Source organism: Emydura macquarii, unplaced genomic scaffold (genome assembly GCF_026122565.2).
Source record: "Emydura macquarii macquarii isolate MOO-44397 ecotype Brisbane River unplaced genomic scaffold, CSIRO-AGI_Emac_v2 contig_2636, whole genome shotgun sequence".
Lineage (NCBI taxonomy): Eukaryota > Metazoa > Chordata > Testudines > Chelidae > Emydura > Emydura macquarii.
In genome coordinates this window covers 9,981,324-10,000,000 of record NW_027132773.1, presented here as the reverse complement: position 1 = coordinate 10,000,000, position 18,677 = coordinate 9,981,324, and the positions used below count along the sequence as shown (strand labels likewise).

Genomic DNA, 18,677 nt, shown 5'->3' with positions numbered 1-18,677 from the left:
GATGCAGGGACCCTAGAGGGAGAGCAGGGATTTGAACAGGAATCTGCCCCTCTCAGATGAGTGCACTAACCACTGGGCTATGGTTTATCCTGAGGTAGGGCTCCCTCAATCTCTCCTGTAGAAGCTGTTCCCCTCTGGATAAATGATTAAAGAGCATTGGAGCAGGGGGACTGGCACCAGGGTCTTCCACATCCTGTGCGAGTGCTTTGACCACCAGGCTAGAGAGTCATTCTTCTTCTTTCTCTCTCTCTCTCTGCCCTATCTCCACTTCAATGACTCTTAAATTTTTTATCCACAGTGAAACAGGTTTAACAGGAGAGACTGAGAGAGGTCAGAATATCCCATAGCCGGATGAGGGAGCTCCCTCCTCCGCACTCCAGCTTCTTACAAAAACAGCATAGGCGCCTGACTCCAAAGAGAGCTCCCCGGCTATGAATCACTAGCAGAGCAGGGCCTCCCTACAGTCTAGATTTAGGCACCTATCTTTGTGAGAGAGGCGGATCTTAGCCCACACTTTTCTGACCAGCATCTCCCATTGGCTAGCTTAGACGGCTCTCTGTCTAGCATGCTGGCTTTTGTGAATCGCAGTCAAAGCTTTGTGGATTGCAGTGTGTTCCTGTGATTTTCTAGATGCCTAAAAGTTAGATGCGGTGTACTGTTCAGCGTCACACTGCCTAACTCCTTTTGTGCATCCAGGCCTTAGACACATTCTGAGCTTTGCACATGGGAGAAGTCCTTTAGAGATCAGTGCGACTACCTGTGTGTAGAGCTAAGGATGTGTACATTTGCACGATTGGGGCCTAAGATTGGTATAAATAAGAACACATCTGGCCCCACTGTTTTAAAGTGATCACATTAAAGTCTGACTATAAACTGAAATCTGATTAATAATGGAACTGCTGAATACATGTTTATTTGCTCCGTTTAAAAGTTACAAGATTTCTTTCTAACTACCTGAAAGCTTGAAACTGGGATTTAAAATTCAAGCTTTTCTACTATTTACAGCAATAAATATTTTGTGGGCCAAACATTGCCCTCATAGCACCTATGTAAGTCCACTGAAAGCTAACAGCTGTAATTAGAACTTGTGACCTTCTGGGACAGTGGGCTGGCACACAGTTATTGAGGGCAGCATTTAGTCAAAGGAACCTTTACTACTGGTGTCAACAAGGAAGAAAGAAAGACCCCAACTTAACATGGGCGGCAGGTATGACAGGCCAGGGAAGGCTAAGCCTCCCCTGGAGCAGTCACCGCTGACCCACTGCCGGATGCCTGGGCTGTGGTGACCCCGCCTCTTCCCTTTCCTGCTGGAACTGGGCTTCCGCCAGAAGTTTTTGCTTATTTATTATGCACCATGCAGGTTCCTGCCTCCCAGGCCTCTTGGACTCTCCAGGGAGATGACCAATGAACCCGGGAAGCTGAGTAGCAGATACCACCTCCTCAGTCACCCAGGAACCTGCATGGTGCATAATAAATAAGCTCGGCTTGGGGGAGAGGCGGAGAGCACTAGCAGCGTGGGCCTTGGATGTAGGAGGGATGAAGCGAGCAGTGGCTGGGGGGCCGAGCGGAGAGGAGGGACGCACACAGCGAGTAGGGAAGGGGCGGAGTGGGGGAGGAGGCAGGGCATGGGGCAGGGTCATGGGCAGGGAGCTAGGAAGCTTCACCCTCTGCCCGTGCAGCTTAATTATCAGATTCTAGGGTGAGTTGGTAGGGTTGGCAGTCAGAAAGAAAACATCTGTTTACATGTAAACAGAGCATATTTTATATGGAAATCACTTACACACAATTCACATAGAACCTTGTGAGGCCATGTTTACAGTCAGAATAGAGCCATACCTAATACTTTAAATGATCCATGCAGCCATATTGTAACCACTCTCCTAAGGCAGGAATAATCAAAATACTCTGGTAAGATTCTTGGTGAGCTTTGCAATAACATTGTTCACATTTGCAAAGAGACTCGTGCAGACTGCCTCTACTTTCCAACATTCCTGTTTCTACTACTTAAAAACTAATAATAAACTTACATATTCCTCCTTATAGTCTGCCAATTTCTTTTTACCCAGAAATCCATTTGGAAGGAACTTCTGATTTTCTGTATCATCGTTAGCAAATTCACTGAATACAAAGAAATAGCAAAATAAGAAAACAATAAATAAAGTTTATTACACACAATCTAACACTCACTGAAATCAGTGGAAAGACTCCCAGTGCATCAGTCAGGCCCCGTATTCAAAATTCCTGACTCAGTTTTATTCAGTGTTTCCTCAAGCAAAACTCCCACGGAAGTCAATGGGAGTTTTACTGAAGGAAGCATTGCATTAAAACTGAATGAGATACTCAGGATTGGATCTAAGAACTTTTTTTAGTTTTAAAGGAGTTTAAACCACATAGGGCAGATTCTTTAGAGTTAATGCACCTTCCAACTTCTGTCAACAGTGCTGCTGCCTTCCTTAGCAGCATTTTCCTTTCCAATACTACACATCCTGTTCATTTTATTTACATTCTTCCATGTTACCTTTTACATCTGAAGCCCAGTATACTAAATATCCACCTCTTCATTTCTAATACCTCCTCAAAACACATTTCTGGGAACCCTATCACTGTTAACCCTGCCCCTGAAGAATTGCTATTATTTACTGATATAATACATAACCATTTCCCACCAACAAAAAGCCCTACTGCACCACAATGTGATAATTCCAACTACTGGTCACTCAGTGCTATATGTACCAATCTGAACTCTTACGTAATATTTGTCTTTAGACCTCAATCCTGTACTCAGATCTGCTAGTATAGAACCCCTAGGGCCCCCTGAAAGTGCTGTTATCCATACTAGCAGATTTAATTGCAGGACAAGGGCCTTAAAATAGAAGATACTGATATGACCCTAAATGGAACTACAGGATCCAAACATACCCAGGGAGACTTTGATTTGACTTTCCAGGTAAACTTTATCTTTAATGAGGACCAATGTGAAATCCCAGATCTCCCCTATTTGCCAAATTTTGGGGAAGTTTGGATCTCAATCTGAACTTTGGCTCATGGCCAGGTTTAGGGGCAATGAAGAAATGTAATATTATTTTAAGAGTTAAATTGAATTCTGAAGTCATATGTGTCATCTTAAAGCAGTGGACAAGCTTTTCAAATGTGGATTCTCAAAGTTATGCTCCTAACTCCGTAGTTATGCACCTAATGAAGCAGCTTGATTTTCATTGTTGCTAAGAACCCTCCTGCTCCTATTGATTTTCACTGAAGTTTTGTCTCAGTAAGGCAAGATTTACAATTGTGATGTTTCTTAACACTCTATATTAACTTTATCTTAGAGAATCATTTGATTGCTATTTGATTTCTTGGTCTTAACTGAGACATTCTCCATATACTTTCCTATTAAAAAGCAATTAAGTAAAAGACTAAATAAACTACTTCTCTGTATTAAACTTTCACACTGAATTACCATGTTTAATGGGCCTTTGCTTTGTCTTGAAATCAGTTTTCAAAGAAGTAGTCTTCAAACTAAGTGATCTCTAATCATGTAAACTGGAAACAAATAATTCTGAGTGAAAACAATGCACTAAAACTTAGTAAATGTTTGTATATAGGTGTCAAAGAATCCTGTAATTGTCTGTATAAATATATAGATATTATGAGAACTGTTTATGATATTGAACAGCTTGTGTTCAGAGTCATGAACTGGGCAATCAGGTGCTGGCAAATGTCAGCACAGATTCAGCCAATGCATCTCACTATTGATCTTTAATATCTGAGCTATTGTACCCAGAACATTAGCCATTCCAAAAAGTGCAGTGATTTTGTGATTTGGAGAATAGCCACTAAGAATCGGACTAATTTTAATTTGTGACCTAATCTGAATTTAATTTCAGGATGCCATAAGTGAAAGCCTGGTGCATCTATTAGTCTTTGATTACCTCTTTATAGTCTGAACATAAAGGCCTTTTCAATTAAGTACATACCTGCTAATAGTAGCCTTTTCTGGATCCATTATATCGGTATAGCTGTCTTCGATGCTTTCTCCACTATTGCTCTCCTCATCAAGTTTGATGTTGACATTTTGCAGTTCCATGCGATCCATTTGAGTGGTCAGCGCTTTCTGGTACACACACTAGCTTCTACAGTGTAAACAATACTGTACCTTCTGCTCACAGGTTCTTCTCACCATGTGTTAACTTTCAGAACACTCTGTTCTGCAAACAGAACACAAAAGAAATCATTAGAATTTTCCTCAAATTAGATAAATGAGTGTGATTCACTCTGTTTGTGTTTGTTTTTTTTAATAACATTAAGAGAGGAAACTGCTGCATATTGGGAAAATTCTGGATAAATACAAACATAATAATCTTTTCTTATACAGCAATTTTTCATTCTATCTTTCTCAAAATGTAAGAAGACAATAACCAGTAATACACAACAGGTTTCCGACCCCTCCTATCATAATAATAAAACAATGATAATAATAATAATAATAATAATAATAATAAAACACAGGTATATATAGTCTGTCTTTGATAACTGTCATTATAAAAGGATTTGACATAAAATCAGGCAAAAATTAATTTGTTAAATTCTTTCTTTTTAATTGATATCCAGGATAATCATTAAGAGGCCCCCTTAATCTGAGAGTCAATATATCAGGGTTGGGTTGTTGATAAGGAAATGCTATATATAAACTTTTCTGACCATCATATTGGAAGTTACAATCAAATTATTCTTCTTGAAGGAAACATTTGGTGTCTTGAAATATTTATTACTAGATAAGTATGGTTAGATGTTAAAAAAAAAATCAAGTTTTTGCTGGTTGTACTATGCACTTCACCCAAGCATATCTCAGTTTAATATTTGTCCATCAAAACTTTAGATAGTTTATATCATCTAAAACTCTCTCACACATATAATTGTTACATATTTACACAGATTAATATGCCTGCATTCTCATAAGAGGGTATCTGGATAAATAATAATAACCATCTGGATAAATAATAATCTTTTTTATATGGTCCAATATAAACCATACAATTTTTATGATCATTTGTCTTTGGCATTAACATCATAAATTTATTCTTAAAGTCTCAGTTTACAGATACACTTTTACATTTGTTTACTCATTTCCATGTTTAATAATAAAATACTAAAATTATGCAGTTGTATACCATTTTTTCCACTTCTAAAAGTGCTTTACCAAAATGACTTAATAATAGTATCCCCATTTTACAGAGGGGGAACCAAAAGCACAGAGAGATTAAGTAACTTGCCGCAAGTCATACAGTTGATTACTGACATAGCTGGGTATAGACAGACTCCTGACTCTTTATCCTGTGCCTCCCAGTATAGCACATTAAAAGGCTCCAGTATATATTTCCTGAGTTGTGTACAAGAAAATAAAATACTGTATTCTTAATGCTATAACTAAATGCCTAGAAACATTGCTGAATAAAAATTAGTATTAAAAACCCCAGTGTAAGCGACATTCTATTTTTGCTTTACTCTAGCCCTAACCCTGCAATTTACTTATTAAAAGTTTTCCAGTTTTTGCGTTCATGGATGTTTAGTTCTTCACTTAATTAACAAACCTGCACTAGTTTATATTGCAATTCATATGCCATTCCTGACAGAACTCAAACTTATTTATAACAGCACAATGTTAAAGTGTGGGTGGGTGTATATATAAAATGTAAATATAAACTTTTAACACCAACACTGGAAGCTAAAACTGACCTTGTGTCAAAAACTACAATAAATTACATTATCTTTTACTAGAAACATTTATTTTTATCTTATAATTGAAAAACAAAAGAATATCATGGTGTTTTAGCCAATTTCCTACCAGAGATAGCTGCTCTGTTTACTCCTTTCTGCTGCCCCTCCAGCACTTCGACTGAGACTGATTACTGAATCTGGCATTAGGTTAGAGATAGCTAGGCAGGCTTACATTCCAAAGACCTGATTCTGCCCACTGAGGACATGAATAACTCCAATTGAAGTAATGAAAATAATCAGAATCTTTGCTTGAGACAGTGGTAAACTCAATCAGAACAGTACCTCTAAAACTTTTTTGTTTTCCAAGAAGCAGGTTCATATAGTATCCAGATGCTTATTTTAAATCTGTATCTAAAAAAAAATCAGACAAATAAATCAGGCAATAGAACACACAACATGCCAGTGATCAAGAAAATCTCTATTGTGAACATAAACAAATACTCGCTATAGAAAGATTCTTCCAATAGTATCAGCCCTGATAAACTGATTTTTAGTGTTGAGAAACAAAGAGAACAGTAGCAGAAACATTGCCAAGGATTTATCTACACACAGAATAGGCTTAGAGAGAAATTCTGTACTGTACTGTCTGTACTATATTTGGAAAGGAAAGAAGAATCTAATTAAAAATATGTAGTAGGATATAGGTTCTATTTTAAAGGCTGATTCTTCAAACACTTGAGTAATTTTACTTATTGTCTCAAAGGACTACAAAATTATTAGTGTGGAATCAGAGGAAAATTTAGGTCCCAATCCTGTAAACACTTACTAATGAGTGTAGTGCTTATTACCACAAACAGTTCCCTTGATCTTCATCAGTGGTTAGAGGATCAGGCCCTTAATTTGTTGAAATCCTTTTCTCCAGATCCTCAGTCTTGCAAACTCTTGCACATGCAAGTAACTTTGGGCAGGTGAGTAGTTCCAGACTCAATGGGAATACGTACGTGCCCAAAGTTACTCTCATGCATAATGGCTTGCAGCATCAGGGCCAAAATGAGGACAAGCACATTGATGCACAATTACATGAACATTTATTTTGAAAAATTTTAATCCGTCAGTCTGTCGTGACAGTGTTCCTTACGCTGCACACTTCTCATACCAAGTGAAATCTTAAATTGTAGCTTGCAGTGCGGTTGTAGCCCTGTTGGTCCCAGGACAGCAAAGAGACAAGGTGAGTGAGGTAATATCTTTTATTGGACCAGCTTCTGTTGGCGAAAGAGAAACAGGTTTTCGAGCTACACAGCGCTGAAGAAGAGCTTTGTGTAGCTTGACAGCTTGTCTCTTTCACCAACAGAAGTTGGTCCAATAAAATATATTACCTCATGCACCTTGTCTCTCTTAAATTGTATACATTTTTATTTAATAAAAAAGGCTATTAATTAATATGCGTATATATTTTGTTTAGATTTTGCTACCGTTTTACAGATTATAGACTTTTTAAAGTCCAAATCTTATGTCCCAGTCCTGTGAACATGTATACATATATGTAACTTAATTCATATGAGAAATTTTGTTGAAATCACTGGGACTACTCATGTAAGTAAAACTTGGGCACTTGCATAAGTATTTGCAGAATCAGGGTCTATATTATTTATTCACATAATTGGAAGGTCAATTTTTTCAGAAATTTATAAATATTTCCAAGGCATGTTTGATGTAATGCAGTGAATGCATTGAAATATTAATGAATCTTACCCAAATCTGTGTGCAATCAGTCATTCATTGTGCAAACTTCTGAAATATGATCACCTCAGACAAGTAACTACAGGCAAACCTATTTTTAACTTATATCTAGGGTGGAAAAAAAAATCCTGCATGTACAAAATCTCTGTTGCACTTCACCTTCAAAAGAATCTATTCATATAAGATACACAGTTCACATGAAATCCCAAGTGAGGAGCAGGATTCTAAAAAGCCCAATCTTCCAATGACTGGCCTATGTCATAGTACAGAGTTTACATGCTCAGCTCTGCCAGCCAACAATGTGTATTGCTATTGCTATCCTAAGACACACAAGCTACACAATGCCTTTTTCCCACAAAGCACTTCTAAAGGCACAAACATAAAAAAGAAAGAACTGCAGATGCTATCTATGCTGAGTGGCAATATTACACACCAGCTCCTTTTTCTATTTATTAAGACTGGTGCTATTTTTATCCTTAGGTATACATGTCAGAAAAGTCTACTAGCTTAACTATGTTCCTTAAATCCAGCTATTACAGGCCTACGCTTTTGTGGCTTCTTGTGGAACAAGAAGTCAGACTGAAACAAAAGGAAAATTTTTCTTTTAAGAGATTATATTAAAATGAAAATATTGGATGTACAAGGGATTACCCCGCTAAAGCAATATTTCTCTCGAAACCTAGGGTCAAGTTTATCTGCTAGCTATGAAAATTTGCTTAGAATAGAACAAAGTTTTCTAAAAGGTATTCAGAAAATGTATTCAAATAACTGCTTTTAAATATAATGAAACAATTAAGAAAAACATAAATTTGTTTTTCCATTTTATTTCATAGCAATTTTGATTTACTTTCTGCTCTGCATCTAGGATTCTGAATGAGTTGAGGTTTATCAGATAGGCAAATAAAACAAGATCACAGATAAACCTAACAGTTACATTATCAAGCATTTTGCAATGGCTGGTATTTTTATGTCCCATCACTGTATGTGAATCGGCAGCTTTTTCTTAGTCTCAACGACAAAAAATTTAAAGAATTGATGTTGTTTCTAAAGCAATTTGAAGACAAAAAGTGCTGTAATTGCTACATTAAAGTAAACACACAATTAAAATGCACAACTTATTTTCATATTAATTTACTTACTTGAATGTTAGCCAGGTAAATCAAGAATCTTCATAAAAATTCTCAGTAGTTAGTCAAAGGCCCTAAAAGAACACAAGCATATCATTCCTAATTATCTGATCAATTTTATAAACCACTGCTGCTTCCTTTCTTGCTTAGATTTTGATTTTCTGTCCAAAAAAGGGGACTGAATTTCAAGCCTGATGTAAAAACAAATACACCTGCCAATGCAAATTAAAACTCAGTATAGCAAATCTTAACTGCCAATCCTTCACGGTTCATTTAAATTTACAAATGAATTATATTTGCACAGTTATTTCTCAAATTCTTCAGTTTAAAATGTATTAAGTGGATGAAGTATAAAATAAAATTAATAGACATTGCAATGGGACATTTTTAGGTTTACCTCCAAGTCAAATATGTAATCTTGCTTGGTTGCTTGCTTTCTAAGCAAGTAATATCGTAACTTGCACCTGTAATAGAAAGTTTGCTCATATGAGACCTTGTGCAGCTGGACAATCATTTAAAGACAAATGGGAGTGTATCAGATGAACCAATCAGCAACGATACCCCAACACCTCCCTTTGTCAAACTTGCGTCAGCTCTTAAAAAAAAGGGTAAATCAATTTACCGGTGCAAACATCAGTCATCAGAGGTATTTGCTCTCTGAGCTTGGCGTTATAACAAAATGCATATCTGCAGAAAGTTTTACCTAGACTTGTGTCACAGTCATGATATAGATTAGTTTGCTATCCAAGTTTGCTAATCTCAATGTTCAAGGAAGAGATACAATATTCGTAACATACATTTTTCATCAGCATCAAAGTTATGGTAACACAAATAAGCTATGAAAGTGAGTGACAATATGGTTTAGGACCTATAGCCAGGAGCTCTTGTGTTCTCATTCCCAGTCTACCACTGAATTAGGTCCAGATCCTGAACTGAGTTCTCCTAGGTAGGTTTGGGGCAATGGGTGTGGTCTCTCACATATTGTTGGGCCTGTCTTTGTGGTAGTTTCCCCATCTGGAAAATGGTGACTATTGACTGTAATTAGTTACCACATAGGGCTGTTGCAAGGATTCATTCTAATATTTGTGGTGCACTATATATGGGAAGCGTTAAATATCATTTATTTATCTGAAACATGTACTTGGGGAGAAGCTATATTTCAATATGTCAATTACATAACTTAGAATTTGTGTTCCTTTGTCTAACTGAATAATAATTATAATAATTCTTAATAAACGATATGAGCATAGTGATCAAATCAGTGATTGCATGATACAGAAAGTGCAAGTTAGGATATTTTTTCATTATTTTAATTTTATGCAACGGATTACATTCACTTGATTAAAACTGGTGATGTAAATACACACACACACAAATCACTCATCTTTCATGAGGGAGAGCTAAGTCATACAGATAAAAAACATTATTGAAAACCTGTCCAAAAGAGCTTGTCTTTTACAAATTTAAATAGGCCCCAATCAACTTAAAAATCACAATTCTGCCCCAAAATGTTGTAACTACTGTTGTTACAAGTAAAGCCTAATATTAGTGTAACTGCAAGAAAAAGTATTGATTTTCAGTTTGCTTACTTTGCAAACTGAGTGTAGCCACTTTCACCATTTCCCCCTCTTGTTTGTGTGGTGTTTTGTGCAGTAACAGGAAAGAGAAAAACATTACTTTAAAAAATGTAAATGTGATTGCAAACCACAAAAGCTGGAATGGGAATTAAGCGATAGATACGGTAACTTAGGAGCAGCTGTAAAAATTACTTTTAATTATTTTTTTGACCTGATTGAAAAAAAAACCCATCAAGATTGGCTTTAGTTTATTTTTTAAATAACAAGAACATGAGTTCTATCATTTAATAATCTACCATGACCTTCTATTTATAGCAAAGTTTGGAGGACTCAAAAGACTGACTTTCTTTTCTTCTTCCCACAGTCATTGCGATGCTGGCCTGCCCTTATTAATGGGTGCATTACCACTGGATGGAGTCACTAGATCAGCATCTGGCCACTTAACTACAGACCAACTCCAGGACCTACCCATGAAAAGATGAGACAAGGTGGGTGAGAAATATCCTTTATTGGACCAACTTCTGTTGGTGGGAGAGACAAGCTTTTCAGCTTACACAGAGCTCTTATTCAAGTCTTGAAGAAAGACCTAAAGAAGAGCTCTGTGTAAGCTCGAATGTTTGTGTTTCCCACCAACAGAAATTGGTTTAGTAAAGGATATTAGCTCGCCTACTTTGTCTCTCTAGTATCCTGGGACCAATATGGCTACAACAACACTTCATGCAACCCTGAAAAGATGTCCTTTTAGGGAAAGCTAGTCTGGTGGTCCTGGCATCAACAGCCCAAATAGCAATTATAGGTCTTATCTGTTTGGGCGGTTTGAAGTGGGCCCTCCAGAACCTGGAAAGGCTAGAACATGGAGGTTGAGGGAATGTCCATGCCTGACATTAGGCATCAGCTCAACTATCTTCTGTACTTACAAGGTTTCGTATGCAGGAAAGCTCTGATTCTCTGGCTGAGAATTGAGTTAGCACTAGTGGTGGTAGCCAGTGCCAGTTGGTAGGCCTTGATATTGAGAGCATGTATACAGTCTTCAGTTGGGTGAAGAATCTAGTGGGTCTTCTCAGCAGACTTTAGCAGTACTTGAAATGAAGAATAGCTGGCAAGTGCAAACAAAATGCTTCCCATACATTCACGACTACCAGGACTTTCAGTTTATGTAGCCCACATCTCATGAAAGGACCTCACAACAAAACCTAACAGCCATTTTTAATAAGATAAGAAGTTGTGCCATCATTTGCATGAACAGTGGCTAATAAAAACTTGCTTTGATTACAGATGGCGCTATACAATATTGATAGGATAAACCATGACATTGTAGTTTGAGCTTGTGGACCTAATGGTGCAGGAGATGTTTTCACCAAAATACTGAGCCACAGGTTTATTTTCCATGAACAGTTTGTCCTTGTTTCCAGAACTTTGCATTTTATTAAATGTTTAACTATTATTTCATTAGCATTTTCACAGGACAACCCACTCTCACCTGTAATTTCTTTTCCTTTTTAAATTCAATTTACAGTGTGCCCATTTTGGGCCAAATGTTGGTCTTCTGACTCACATGAATAGTCCCATTGCTGAACAGCACTACTTGTGTGTGCAAGGCAAGCAGCATTTGATCCAGAATGAAAATGAGTCATTAGTTATTTCAAGTAAGGTACCATTTTAATAAAGACTTGGGTCTCAAATCTGTGGTTCTTTGCACTAGCAATATTCCCACAGAAGTCACAGGAGGCAGCCAGTTTCTAACCGCTGTCATTCAAATGACCAAAATAAAATGTTAAAGACAAGCAAATTTTAATTTTATGTAATAATTGGTCTTGTTCATTGGTGTACTATAAGCCTATCTGAATATTAGTACAGATGTCATAAAAGGATCTCTCTCTTTCTCTCTCTCACAAACACACACACATCCCAATCCAAATTTTAAAAGGATTAAAAAACATTCCCTCTAGAGATTATTTCAGTTTTAGATAAATCCCATTCTATAATTTATGCCAAGCAATACACGAAGAAAGGGCCAAATTGTGTATTCCTTATTAAGGGATTTGATAGTTCATTGATTTCAGTGGGAGTTTTGCCTGAGAAAGAATCACAGGATTTGACACAACAGATCATCTAATCTTGGTCTATATAGCTACATACATAATGTCCCACACACTGAGAGAGAAATATACTTTTTAAAATGAACCTTTGCTGATATTTACAATTTTGCTAAACGAAATCAAGAATACTTGATCAGGTTCATTAGCTTTTCTGTAGCAGAATGACCTTAAAATATTCTGAGGGAACTGCAGCAACCTTGCAGTTCTTACATCGACAAAAGCGAGACTGGCGGAAGTCAGAGTCCACTGTAAAATGTTAGCTCTTTCATCGCCAAGGTTACCAGTCCCTTTGTAACAAGCCTCACAAAGCAAATGTTAAAAGAAGAAATATCCAGGAATATTCCAAAGTTCACTGAGGAATGTCTACAACAGATAATATAAAACTTGGGTGATCCACCAGGTTCCTCATACTGAGCATCAATTTCTGAATTATGGTATTTGAGTTATAATTTGTATATATTCGTTTGCCAATAGACCTTTGGCAGACAGCTTTCCATTTAAAGAGGGGACATAGATGGCCTACAATATTTGTAGATGACATTACAATATCTCTGCATTGTAGTGAGCCATGATGTCACCCCTTATAAGGATAGTTACTGTTGCCAGATTTTTCAAGCAGAAGTTAAAAGCAGATAGTTGGGATATACAGTAATAAATGCTAAATATTTAAAAGAATATTGAAAAACTAAAGTATGACTGAATGCAAAACATGTTCTTGTTTGAATGCTTTCAGTAACGGACATAAACCTATTCTCTAGGCTTTCACCCCAGGGCTTCTTGTTGTTCCATCCCCTAAAATAATAAAGACTACTTCAGTGAAGCCAGTTTTTCAAGTCACTTATTACAAAATATAGTCTTTTCACAACACATTCAAGAACATCCTACTTCGTTAGAATGATTATTATTGGCCCCGATGCTGACCAAGAACTGCAAAGATGCAGGAGTCTACCCACGGGATTCTCATTGGAAGCTTGTGGCTATTATTTGTATTCTATAAATGAGCATGTGTTAGATGCTTTACAAAAAAGAAAGAAAGCACTGTCCTTGTTCTACAAAGAACAGACATAGCCTTAAGGTATGGGAGCAATCAACAAGGAGCATAGCCAGGTGTGATTGGCCATATCCAGATAAAACAAAGTTTTAGTGACACAATGTATGTAAATAAAATAATTACAGAAATACTGGGAGATGATGTGTGGGCAACCCCAAATTACCCTACAGCCTTGCCATGATAGTTACTTGCAAATGTTATAGTTCTTTTACATCTCTATCTACTTTGAATTAATGCTCTAGCTCCCCATTCACCAAATCACTTCACACTACACCGTGTATTTGTTCCAGAGAACTCCCTTTTGTGGTAACAAAAGAGAACAAAGATGTACATTTCCCCCCTTTAATTGCCTTCCCAAACTTATGCAACAGTTATGGCCAAAAGCTAACATGAAGTAATGATTTCAGCAATTGAAGGGAAAGAACTATTAGGTTATGTCTACACTATAGCCTATGTTGAAAAACTTATGTCACTCGGGGGTGTAAATATTCCATCCCGAGTGATGTGTTACACTGACATAAGCGTTTGTGTGCACAGCACTGTGTAGCTTCTCCCACTGACATAACTCACACTGCTGGGTAGAAGTGGTGGTTTTATGCCAACAGGAGAGCTCTCTCCTATCAGCATAGAGTGTCTTTACCAGATGCGCTGCAGCGGCACAACTTTATCAGTACAGCTGTGGCGCTGTACATATAGACATACCCTCAGGTAAAAACATTGCTTTGTAATGACATTTTGGGTTAAACTGTGGCTTTTAGTCACTGTCCTTGGTAGTAAGTGGTGTACAGGCCCACTAGCCCAGCAAGAGCATCTGCGGGGCACTGTGTCTCATACAAGCTCAGTGTCCCTGGGAGCAGAAGGGAAGTTGCTGCTATGCTTTTTGAAAGGGAGCGGCTTGCATTCCTGTCCGAGTGAGGCAAAGTCTGCTGGCTGGTAGAGAGGTGGCAAGACCATAGTGGAATATTTTCTCTCAACTCCTTATTTATTAAGGCTAATTTTGCAGCAGACTATTATCCTGAGTAGTGCTTGTGCCTGTCTGTATGCAAGGACTGCAGTTATGCCTTCATGTCATCCTCTCTCCCAAGTATCTGTGCAGGCAAACCACAAATCTGCCCTTTATGTTTAATTTTTTCAATTCTGTTGTGAATCAGATAATTTTTTGTAACTTACTAAACCAGATAACTATTACTCTGACCATTCTTCTTCTTGAAGACACTGGTCTACCTTTTCTATGTATGGTAATAACAATACATTCAAATAAGATGAGATGAGATCTGAATCAGTCAATGGAAACAGTCCGAGTTCCTTGTCATTAGGAAACTCTGCAGGAGAGTAATACCATTATTTATACCGATTTAGCAGTTTGAAAGTGTAATACATCAAAGCACTTAAAATATAGACATGCATTATTATTATTACAACATAAGACTGGCCATACTGGGTCAGAACAATGGTCCATCTAGCTCAGTATCCTGTCTTCCGATAGTGGCCAGTGCCAGGTGCTTCAGAGGGAATGAACAAAACACAAGGCAATTATCAAGTGATCCACCCCACTGTCATCTAGTTCCAGCATCTGGCAGTCAGAGGCTTACGCTATGTCTTCACTACCATTTATAACAGTATCACTTATGTCACTCAGGAGTGTGAATAAGCCACCCCCTAAGCAACATAAGTTACACCAACCTAAGTGCCGGTGTGGATAGTGCTATGTTGGCGAGAGACGCGCTACCACCTTTCACTGGGGGTGGATTAATTAAATCTATGGGAGAGCTCTCTCCTGGTAGCTTAGAGCAGCTACATTAGAGAATTTACAGTGGCGCGACTGCACCGATGCAGGTGTGCTGCTGTAAGCTATCTAGTGTAGCCATAGCCTTAGAAACACTCAGAACATGGGATTGCATCCCTGATTATCTTGGCTAGTAGCCATTGATGGACCTGTACTCCATGAACTTATCTAATTAATTTTTAACCCTGTTATAGTTTTGGCGTTCACATCCCCTGGCAACCAGTTCCACAGGTTGACTGTGCCTTGTGTGAAGAAATACTTCCTTTTGTTTTAAATCTGCTACCTTTAATTTTGAGTACCCCGTTTCTTGTGTTATGTGAAGGGGTAAATAACTCTTCCTTCCTTATTCATTTTCTCCACGCCATTCATGACCTGTTCATATCCCCCCCTCCCAGTTGTCTCGTTTATAAGCTGAATGGTCCCAGTCTTTTTAATCTCTCCTCATATGGAAGCTGTTTCATGCCCCTAATTATTTCTGTTGACCTTCTCTATACCTTTTCCAGTTTTAACATAACTTTTTTGAGAGAGGATGACCAGAACTGCACGCTGTATCCAAAGTGTAGGCATACCATGGATTTATATAGTGGCATTATGATATTTACTATCTTATTATCTGTTCCTTTTCTAATGGTTCCTAGCATTTTGTTAGGTTTTTTTTTTAATTACTGCTGCACAAAAATGTTTTCAGAGAACTATCTATGATGACCTCAAAATCTCTTTCTTGAGTGGTAACAGTTAATTTAGACCCCATCATTTTGTATGTACAGTTGGGATTATATTTTCCAATGTGCATTACTCTGCATTTATCAACACTGAATTTCATCTGCTATTTTGTTGCCCAATCACCCAGTTTTGTGAGATCCCGTGGTAACTCTTCAAGGTCTGCTTTAGACTTAACTACCTTGAGGAATTTTTTATCATCTGCAAATTTTGCCATCTCACAGTTTACCCCTTTTTCCAGATCATTTATAAATATGTTGAACAGCACTGGTCCCAGTACAGATCCTTGGGGGACCCTGCTATTTGCCTCACTCCACTTTGAAAACTGGCCATTTATTCCTACACTTTGTTTCCTGTCTTTAAACCAGTTATTGATCTATGAGAGGACCTTCCCTCTTATCCCAAGACTCCTTACTTTGCTTAAGTACCTTTGATGAGGGACTTTGTCAAAGGCTTTCTGAAAGTCCAAGTACATTGTCTCCACTGGATCACCTTTGTTTGTTGTTTGTTGACCCACTCAAAAAATTCTAATATATTGGCGAGGCATGATTTCCCTTTACAAAAGCTGTGTTGACTCTTCTCCAACAAATCATGTTCAGCTGTGTGTCTGATAATTCTATTCTTTACTATAGATGTAATCAATTTGCCTGAAGTTAGGGCTAGCCTACACTTAAAACTTACAGCGGCACAGCTGTCTCAGTCCAGCTGTGCTGCTGTAAGAACGCTTGTGTAGCTGTATTATGTCAACGGGAGAGAGCTCTCCCACCGATATAATAAAACCACCTAAATGAGTGGTGATAGCTACGTCGGCAGGAAAGTGCCTCCAGCTGACATAGAGCTATCCACACAAGTGCTTACGGTGGCAAAACTTAAGTCACTCGGGGGGTGTTTTTTCACAACCAAGCGACAAAAGTTTTGCTGGCATAAGTGCTAGTGCAGACAAGTCCTGAGGCTTACAGGCCTGTAACTGTCAGGATATTTTAAAAATTGGAGTTACATTAGCTATCATTCAGTCAGCTGGTACAGAGGCTGATTTAAGTGTTAGGTTACATACCACAGAGTAATTCTGCAATTTCTTATTTGAGTTCCTTCAGAACTCTTGGGTGAATACCATCTGGTTCTGGTGACTTATTACTGTTTAATTTATCAATGTGTTCCAAAACCTCCTCTATCAACACCTCATTCTGGGACAGTTCCTCAGATTTGCCACCTAAAAAGAATGGCTCAGGTGTGGGAATCTCCTCTGCAGTGAAGACAGATGGAAAGAATTAATTTAGCTTCTCTGCAACAGCCTTGTCTTCCCTGATAAGCTCTTTTAGCCCCTCAATCATCCAGTGGCCCCACTGACTGTTTTACAGTCTTCCTGTCTCTGATGTATTTAAAATATTTTTATTCTGTTAGTTTTTGTGTCTTTTGCTAATTACTCTTCAAATTCTTTTTTGGCCTGCCTAATTATATTTTATGTTCTGTTTTCCTCAGTAGAATTTGACTTCCAAGTTTTAAAGGATGCCTTTTTAAAGGATGCTAGTCACTTCTTTTTACTTTGTGGCAAATGGTGGCATTTTTTTTTTTTTGGTCCTCTTACTATTATTTTATTTGTGATGTACATTTCATTTGATGTTTTGAAAAAGTTTCCATGAGGCTTTCAGGCATTTCATTCTTCTGACTGTTCCTTTTAATTTCCATTTGACTAGCTTCCCCATTTTTGTCTAGTTCCCCTTTCTGAAGTTAAATGCTACTGTGGTGGGCTTCTTTGGTATTTTCTCCCCAGAGGGATGTTACATTTTATCACATATGGTTGCTACTACTGAGTGATTCAGCTATATTCACTTCTTGGACCAGATCCTATGTTCCACTTAGGACTTAATCAGGAATGGTTTCTCCCCTCGTTCCAGGAGTCTGTTTCAGGATCCAGTCATTAATGGTGTCTAGAAATTTTCTCTCTGCATTCTGTTCTGAGATGACATGTACCCAGTCAATATAGGTATAGCTGATGGGATGCATAGACAATGATTGTGTTCAGCTCTGTATCAGGCACAAGGACATAGGTGTTTGTCCTTAGAAACTTACAATCTAAAATAAAGACAAGAAAAAAAAACAATAGCCTGGGAAACCTGTGGATTGTGACAACATACAAGGTTTCCTTGTTTACTTAAATTAATAATGAGAGAGATGAAAGTGATACATTACTGGGGCTTGATTCTCATTTACAGTAAGACCCCTTATACAGTGTTCCGGCAGTTCAAAGGGGCTCAGTAAATGAGAATCAGGCCCATTATCTTTATACTCTAGAAAAGATAGTCCAGTTGTTACTGCACTAGCAGAGGATATGGGAAACCTAGATAAAATTCCCTGCTTTGCCACAGACTTCCAGTGTGACCTTGGATAACAGGCCTCTCTGTTCCTCTTCCCCATCTGTAAAATGGGGATAATCCTACCACACATGGGTGTTGTTAGGATAAATACATTAAAACTGTGAGATGCTGAGATACTACGGTGATGGGGGTCATATAAGTACCTAAGATAGATCAGTAATTAATTAACAGAATTAATGACAAAACTTAAAGTCTCATAAGAATACAATAGGGAAAAAAACTACCCCAGAAAATATAGTCTAATGTGAAAATATTCTATTACATTTCTTGTTTAAATTTTTAAAATTTCAGCTCTGGAAACAGTATTTTTTGCAGTCAATTCCATGTATTTGTATTATACAATGTCCCCTAACCCCCATGGTTAGTTGCTTTATGTAATGCTTGATCAGCTTTTACAGAAATAACAGACAACCATACGGCTTATAACAAAATATGATTCATATTATTGTTATTGCTCATTATTATTATTGTCATATGAGACTATGCC

At 37.7% G+C, this 18,677-nt stretch overlaps 1 protein-coding gene across 3 annotated transcripts in view; it reads right to left on the bottom strand.

Moving 5' to 3' along the window:
- Positions 1 to 18,677, bottom strand: part of SLC38A4 (solute carrier family 38 member 4) — a 60,236-nt gene that overhangs the window by 21,273 nt on the left and 20,286 nt on the right. Inside the window, exons 1-5 of one of the 3 annotated variants that reach the window (XM_067564150.1) lie at positions 8,980 to 9,062; positions 8,595 to 8,656; positions 6,058 to 6,126; positions 3,975 to 4,205; positions 2,028 to 2,118 (exon numbers count right to left, since the gene is read on the bottom strand). In XM_067564150.1, coding sequence (XP_067420251.1) covers positions 2,028 to 2,118; positions 3,975 to 4,093 — 210 coding nt within the window. In that variant the 5' untranslated portion in view covers positions 4,094 to 4,205; positions 6,058 to 6,126; positions 8,595 to 8,656; positions 8,980 to 9,062. Of the gene's footprint in view, positions 1 to 2,027; positions 2,119 to 3,974; positions 4,206 to 5,842; positions 5,968 to 6,057; positions 6,127 to 8,594; positions 8,657 to 8,979; positions 9,063 to 18,677 lie in introns of those variants that run through there. The other 2 variants (XM_067564151.1, XM_067564152.1) reach the window with 2 other exon arrangements.